The following is an 8310-nucleotide window of genomic DNA, read 5'->3' on the forward strand; positions in this document are numbered from 1 at the left end:
CCCACACACACATACACGAACATAAATACATTTCCATGCACATACACACACACAAGTATAAATACAAACTGAAACACACACATATACACACACACGTATAAACACATCTCCATGCACACATACACACACACACACATAAATGCACACACAAACACACACACGTATAAATACATTTCCATGTGCGCGCACACACGTATAAATGCAAACACAAACACACACACACATAAATACATCTCCATGCACAAACACACACAAACACACATGTATAAATACTGATCCATGCGCAACCCCCCCATATAAATACATGTCCATGCATACACACTCACACACACAAACACACATGCAAGCCCAAATAAAAACAGCAGGAAAGTAACCGGCGGTAAAAAAAAAAAGATTGGCTTGAAAGTTGGATGTCTTGGCTAACCCCGTTTGCTTTGAAAACCTCCACCAGGCTTGCTATGAAAATCCACTCCCCCCCCCCAGAAATTAAAAACATTTTTGCCCCCCATCCTTTTTTCCTGGCGCCCCTCTTGGGTTTTTTTGTTTTTTGTTTTGCCGGCTGCTGCAATCCTAGAGCTCCTTTCCGTCTCCTGCCCTGCCATGATCCCTCTGCCGTGGGTACCAATCTGGAATTCGGTGGGGTTTGCAATGTCCTCCCTCCCTCCTTGCTGCTAGCTGGCTGGGTGGAAGGCAGGTGGGTGTGTTGGCTGGGAAGAAAGTTTTGGATCTTCCCTCCCTCCCTCCCTGGGATTGGGTGGGGGGGTCGGTGCCAGACGATTGGGGGGATGCAAATGCCCCGTTCCTGCCTCGCAACCAATGACGTGAGGTCGGAGGCGGGGCGCCCCATTGACAGAAGCGGCACCTTGGTGTTTACTCTTGGCAGCAATGTGTGCAGCCCTAGACTGTGCTGGAGGGGAGGGGCCGAGCGTGTCGGGGAGAGAGGGGGGGACAGGAGGAGGAGGAGGAGGGGGCTGTCAGCGAGGATGGGCTATAAGAGAAGGCAGCGAGGAGGAGAGGAAGCAAGAGTGGGCGTGAGCAGGCTGTGTTTGCAAAGCCAGCCGGAGCCGATCTAGGGCGGCCTGGAAAGGGGGGGGGACCAGGACACCGAGGGGGCTGCTGGGGGTCTCTCCCCTTTTTCTCTCCCCACTCAGGTTTCTACCACCCCCGAGAAGGCGTGACTGCTCCATCTGTCTGTCCCGTTGTTCCTTTGGGATGCTCTCGGCCCTCGGAATCCCGCTGCGCGGAGTTACGGACGGCCTCTTCCCCCGATCCTCCTTGCTCTCCAGCTGTTTTTGCCAAAGATTTCGGACGGCTTCCCGTCCCCCCCCTTCTCTGGGCATCTCCCCCAGGCGCAAAGCAGGTGCCGCCAGGACCTCCTGCTGTCAGCTTGCCAGCCGGCTGCTTCAGGAGACGGAGTTGAAAGAGGGGGCGTGGATCGGAGCGCGAGAGGGGGGGAGTTGATATCGCTCGCTGGCAGCCACCGAGGCTCACCCGCCCACCCGCCGGTCGCGCCGTGCCTGCCGCCACGGTGTTTCTACCCCACCGAAGGATGAGAAAATAACCCCGGCTTGGACTGAGCATCCGAAGGAGGAGTGTTCGGAGAGTCGGGGGCACATCAGGGCGACAGCATGGTCCAGCAACGCAGTTCCACGCGGTCCCGAGGCGTGGAAGCCAAGCAGGAGGCGTGTTCCAAAGACAGTTTGCTGTTGAAAGATGGCACGGGTGAACCGGATTGGTGCAAGACCCCCAGCGGGCACATCAAGCGCCCCATGAACGCCTTCATGGTGTGGTCCCAGAACGAACGGCGGAAGATCATGGACCAGTGGCCCGACATGCACAACGCCGAGATCTCCAAGCGGCTGGGACGGCGCTGGCAGTTGCTCCAGGATTCGGAGAAGATCCCTTTCGTCAAAGAGGCCGAACGGTTACGCCTCAAGCACATGGCTGACTATCCCGACTACAAGTACCGGCCCAGGAAGAAAGGCAAACTGGGCAGTGCCAAAGCCCGGCCCAGGGTGCCGGTCAAGATTAAACCTTCCATCCTCGGACGGGCCGCTTCGCCCCGGAGGCAGACGCCAAAGCCGGACCCCGAAGGCCAAGGGGGACGCGCCTCTCCGAAGCCGGACGACGACCCCTTGGAAGCCCGCATCCTGGAGGTATCGTTTGACGAGGGTCCCAAAACCTCCAGCAAGGAATTCTGGCACGTTCTTCCCGCAGGGGGTGGGAACGGAGAGTGGGAAGCCAACTCTGGCCAAGCCAAAGGCGCCGAATCCAGTGAGCTCGCCAAGCCCTGGTCCTCCGACGTGTCTTCTCCAGCTTCGACGAGGTCTTCTTCTTCGTCTTCGTCTTCTTCCTTTGCCTCCTCGGACGACGAGCCGGAAGAAGACCTTTGGAACGTTGTGCCAGCCGAATCCAGCCAAACACGCCCCCTTGCCGGAGCCCGGACTGGTCAGTCTTCGATAAAGATCTGGATCTTTTCCCTTTGGGCGCCTCGTCTCATTTCGAGTTCCCCGATTATTGTACCCCGGAAGTGACTGAGATGATCGCAGGGGACTGGCTGATGTCCAGCATTTCGGACTTGGTCTTTACGTACTGAAATCCTCCCAGGGAACTCTCGCTTCTTCAACAATCAGGTTGGTTCCGGAAAAGAAAGAAAGAAAGAGAAAAAAATAAACAGAGAGAGAAAAAGAGAGAAAAGAAAGAGAGAAGAAAAAAATAAATCCAGCTGTTTACATGCAGAATCAGGTATCTCCACGGCTTGCCTTGGCTTCATTCAAAGGCAAGTCCTCCATCAGCCCATCCCCCCCCCTGTCTCTTTCTGCCCCCCCCAGCACACACCCACTTGGCCAGCCTCTCTCCTGCCTTGCTCGGGGAGGCTGCCTGTCAAATCTCAAACACCCCCCTCCCTTCCTCTTCTCTCCACCTTGAAACCACCCTGTCTTGGCACCGTGTTTTATTTACCCATGAAATTTGACTGTCTCGTCTGGGTTTTCGCTTTGTAATCCCGTCTGACCGTCCGTCGCCGATCCTTTCCTGCCGGATGGAAGGATGGAGTGCCATCCATGCTGATACACCCTCCTCCTTCCTCCCTTCCCCCTTTCCCCCTCTGCCCTCGGGTGCCCACCGTCCCTTGCTTGGCATCCCACTCGTTCTCTTCTGCCTCCCCCCTCCCCACCTTGAAGGGGTTCCGTGGGTCTTTCCCGGGCGCCGAGTTGAGGCCATTTTCGAAAGATGCCGGTGACGGGAGGGAAGGTATTCTTTCCTCCTCCTTCTTCGGTGTCTCTCCCTCCTTCCCTCGTTCGATGGCTGCCAGGCACAAAAACGATTCCACCGGAGGGCACGGCGTGTCTCGGCGTGGTGACGCTCTGCGGGCACGCTGGACCAGGCTTTTTTCGTGGTCGCCAAGGCACAAAGCCCGTCTCGGTACTGGGGTGGGAAAGCCTCGGGTTGGGGAGACGTAGAAGTGGCGGGCACGTGGTAAGCACGTGGACCCACAGTGCAAGCAGGCTGGTGCGTGTGTGTATATGTGTGTGTGGATCGCCCCCCGAAAAAATCTCCCTCCCCTTTAATTTTTTTTTTTGCCTCCTAAATGCATGTTGCATTTAGACGATGGATCGCAACATCCTTTGGCATGCTTCCTACTACCAGCCCCTCCGATGCCACGTCTTGGCGTCCACGGCTCAGCCCCCCCACATCTCCCTGACCCGAACCAGCTAACCCTGGAGGGGAAGTCCGGAATGAATACGGCGAGGGGGGGAATGCCCCTTTTCAAAACCCACCTGGATATGTCCAAACGCTACCTCCATCCTTTCTTGGAGGGTACTTTGACTTTCACTGAAGGTCAATCCATCCAGCCCCCTTCCTCCCATTTTGCTCCCAGCTGTTCTGTCGGGGTGCCGGGTCCGATTCGGGGTTCGTTTCCAGCAAGGGGGGGGGGTTGAATCTGGTTCAGCTGCTCACTTCCTTGCAAAAAAACCACGTTGCCCTATTTGGGCGTGTCTCTGCCGGCCGGCTAGGGAAAGAAACGAAGCCGTTAGGGCAACCTGTAGCTGGAGCTGTGGTGCCCCCAAGGCCTGGCAGAAGCCACCCACCCAAATGAGGGGAGGAAAGGGGAAAAAATCCCCTTCCTCTCTCCCTTCAGCATCCTTCTTTGTAGCAGGCAGCTGAGGGGAGGGGTGAGGAGAAAAAGGACCAGATCCACCCTGGAGTTGGCACCTACAGGCGTGCAATTTGTGTGCAGGAGGCCGGCTCGGTTCTTCTCCAAAACGGGACCCCCGTGTGACCTGGTTTTGTCCTTCGGGAACCGCTGGAAAAAAACCGGCAGATGCTCAAGAGAAAAGCCATCGGCAGACCATTGTGTGGCCATGGCTTCCCTCCAGGACGTTAGCAGGATATTATTATTATTATTATTATCATTCTTATTATTATTATTGTTATTATTATTATTATTGTTATTATTGTTATTATTAATTCTGAAGGACTCAGGGCAGCTGAGGCGGGTGATTTGCCTTGCCTGTTGAAAGCCACCATTCAATCTGTCCAGGATTGTGGCCCCCCTGATTCCCTCGAACACACACACACACACACACACATGCTGGGTTGTTTACTACAAAACAAGGAAGGATGCTTAACCCGCCTTCTACAAAGAAGGATGCTGAGACCGGTGCCATAGATGGGCACGCCTAGGCTCCGGGTTCAAAGCCACATCACCGGGAAAGATGTCTGCGGAGATTGTCAGCCGTTCCAAGTCCCAAAGTCAAGCTTTAAAAAAAATAAAAAAATCCTTGAAGATGTTTCGCTTGTCCGAGGAGCTTTTTCGGTTCTTCGGTTTCAGAAGCGAAGAAGCTCCGCGGATGAGAAACATAGAAACATAGAAGATTGACGGCAGAAAATGACCTCCTGGTCCATCTAGTCTACCCTTCTACTATTTCCTGTATTTTATCTTACAATGGATCTATGTTTCTCCCAGGCATGTTTCAATTCAGTGACTGTGGATTTACCAACCACGTCTGCTGGAAGTTTGTTCCAAGTATCTACTACTCTTTCAGTCAAATGATATTTTCTCCTGTTGCTTCTGATCTTTCCCCCAACTAACCTCAGATTGTGCCCCCTTGTTCTTGGGTTCACTTTCCTATTAAATACACTTCCCCTCCTGAACCTTATTTAATCCTTGAACATATTTAAGTGTTTCAATCACGTTCCCTGAGAAGTGAAAGGTCTTCAGGGGAAAGCAAAGTCAATTGCCTTTTGGACATTTTTTTTAAAAGCACCTTTAGGTTAACTGACAAAGAGATTTTTATTTTTTTATCCCTGCCAAAATCCCAGGATAGGTAGTTTGGTCAGGGGCTTCCATGGGTATTTTCTCACCCACTCCAAACTGCACCTTTGATGCAGAAAAGGATTCATGTTCAGGTATGAATCTAGGTCCTTTTTGCAAATTCTGGATTTTTTTAAAAATGCAGAGTTTGGGGATTGTGCTCAAATGGAATGGGCAAGGAAGCTGGTTGGGTTGAGAATGCCCCCCCTGACTTATCCCACCCCCCAGGATTGACCCCCAGGTTGGCATTCCCAATTCCCACCTTCCTTCCCAGAAATTATTTTGCTAATGAGCGTCCTTTTAAACAGTGGCCTCCAACCTTGGCAACTTTAAGACGGGTGGACTCCAACTCCCAGAATACCTCAGCCAGCTATGCTTGAATCGGGTTCACCTATGCTGGCTGAGGAATTCTGGGAGTTGAAGTCCACAAGAGTGCCATGGTTGGAGTCCCGTCTTAGATGATCCTTCTAGCCTCTTCCAACTCTGTCATTCATGGCTGGCTGAGGAATTCTGGGAGTTGAAGTCCACAAGTCTTAAAGGTGCCATGGTTGGACTCTCCTGATTTAGGTGACCCTTCTGGTCTCTTCCAACTCTATCATTCACGACTGGCTGAGGAATTCTTTGTACTTGAAGTCCACAAATCTTAACGGTTGGAGTCCTCTGATTTCGATGACCCATCTGGCCTCTTCCAACTCTATCATTCACGTCTGGCTGCGGAATTCTAGGACTTGAAGTCCACAAGTCTTAAAGTTGCCAAGGTTGGAGGCCCACGCTTTAAAACACAGAGAACTTTATGACTTGTGGACTTCAACTCCCAGAATTCCTCAGCCAACAATGCTGGCTGAGGAATTCTGGGACTTGTAATTCTCCCAAATGGTCAAGTTGTCAGGGCTGGACACCTTCTTTCAATATACCTCTGGCTTAGCCACCATTCTACTTCTACCAAGATGCCTTACCTCAGTGGTCAATCATCTGCCTGTTCGGCCTGTGATTGCCAGAATTCCTCAGGGTGAGCTGAGGAATTCTGGGAGTTGTAGTCCCCAGCCCCTGTGGAGAATACAGGTCAGGAAAATGGCCTTATATCTGACATTTCATTGAAGCCAAGAAGCTTCTAGCAAACCCCTCAGCGAGCTCCCATCATTTAAATTATATTGAATTTTAAATTAGGCGGCAAAATGTTGGGAAATGGAGCCGCTGAAGAGAGAATGTCTTCCGGGCCGCCCACGTTTCCAACAATATTTTAGGAAGAGGGGAGGAGAATAGAGAGGAAGAGGCAGGCTAGAGGAAGTCCTTGACTTACAATGGTTTCATTTAGTGACGATTCAAAGTTACAACGGCACTGAAAATAGCGACCGAAACCATTTTTCACACTTTAAAAAATGGCAGCATCCTCACAGTCACATGATCAAAATGGCAACTGACTCCTTTTTATGACGGTCGCAGCGTCCCCTTTTTGCGACCTTCTGGCAAGCAGTCACTAAAGAAGTCAGATTCGCTTAACAAGAAAACATCAAAATTTAGGGATAAAGCAGAGCAAACAGAGGGGAGGAAAGAAATCCCCGATTCCGCTTAGTTTTCCCCCCCTCACCCCGCACAGGCAGTCCTCACTTAGCGACCGCCTCATTTAGCAACCATTTGAAATAACCAATGGGGATTTTAAAGAAAAGTCATTTGGCAAACCAATCCTGGATGGCTTTTGCGGGTCTGCAAAGCAAAGGATTAGAGACTCCATTGCTGATCCCAAATGTGGTCACTAAGCGAGGCATCCTGTATTTGAGGGGGATAGCCGGATCTTGCCTATACAGTACCTCTACCTAAGAACACCTCTACTTAAGAAATTTTCTAGATAAGAACCAGGTACTCGAGATTTTTTTGCCTCTTCTCAAGAACAATTTTCCACTTACAAACCCGAGCCTCCGAAACTATAACTGGAAAAGGCAGGGAGAAGCCTCCGTGGGGCCTTTCTAGGTATCTCCTGGGAGGAAACAGGGCCAGAAAAGGCGGGGAGAAGCCTCTGGGGGCTTCTGTAGGAGTCTCCTGGGAGGAAACAGGCCTGGAAAAGGCGGAGAGAAGCCTCCTTGGGGCCTCTCTAGGAGTCTCCTGCGAGGAAACAGGGCTGGAAAAGGCAGGGAGAAGCCTCTGGGGGCTTCTGTAGGAGTCTCCTGGGAGGAAACAGGCCTGGAAAAGGCGGAGAGAAGCCTCCTTGGGGCCTCTCTAGGAGTCTCCTGCGAGGAAACAGGGCTGGAAAAGGCGGAGAGAAGCCTCCTTGGGGCCTCTCTAGGAGTATCCTGCAAGGAAACAGGGCCGGAAAAGGCAGGAGAAGTCTCTGTGGGGCCTCTTTAGGAATCTCCTGGGAGGAAACAGGGTCAGAAAAGGCGGGAAGAAGCCTCCGTGGGGCCCCTCTAGGAATCTCCTGGGAGGAAACAGGGCCTCCACCCTCCCTGTGATTTTCCCAATCGTACACATTATTTGCTTTTACATTAATATGGGAAAAATTGCTTCTTCTTACAAACTTTTCTACTTAAGAACCTGGTCACGGAACGAATTAAGTTCGTAAGTAGAGGTACCACTGTATATCTTTGGTGTTAAAGACATGGCTTCAAAGCCAGCAGGTTGCCGAATTACTTAGCCTGTCAGAAAATTCTCCCGGTTTAGACTTCTAAACTAGGTTACCAGCATCTTGGAGCATGTGCAGAGTGCACTCACCTTGCTTACCGAATCCAGACAGTTTTCTGTGTTTGCACAATAAGAGGAACAGATAGATTGGCTTTGCATAACACCACGGCAAAATTAACAAACAACCCAAGCTGGCCAAGGGGTTGGACTAGATGACCTCTAAAGTCATTTTTAATCTTTGGTTATACCAACGAAGCTTAGAATTTTGACTAGTGTGTGGCAAACCATTTTTGCACGATTTAAAAGTGCAACAGCAGCTGTTTGATCTGTGTGAGAATCCCATCTTGGAGCAGGTGGAGTAAATATGAAACACTCTG

General features: G+C 51.5%; 1 protein-coding gene across 1 annotated transcript; it reads left to right on the forward strand.

Annotated features, from left to right (window-relative positions):
* The first annotated feature begins 1628 nt into the window (after positions 1–1628).
* On the forward strand, positions 1629–2596 carry SOX12 (SRY-box transcription factor 12). Its single transcript, XM_070748743.1, is given in 2 exon segments — positions 1629–2403; positions 2406–2596. Coding segments are annotated over 2 exon segments (966 nt in total).
* The last annotated feature ends 5714 nt before the right edge of the window (positions 2597–8310 follow it).

The sequence above is a fragment of the Erythrolamprus reginae genome, chromosome 3, assembly GCF_031021105.1.
Source record: "Erythrolamprus reginae isolate rEryReg1 chromosome 3, rEryReg1.hap1, whole genome shotgun sequence".
Taxonomy (NCBI): Eukaryota; Metazoa; Chordata; class Lepidosauria; order Squamata; family Dipsadidae; genus Erythrolamprus; species Erythrolamprus reginae.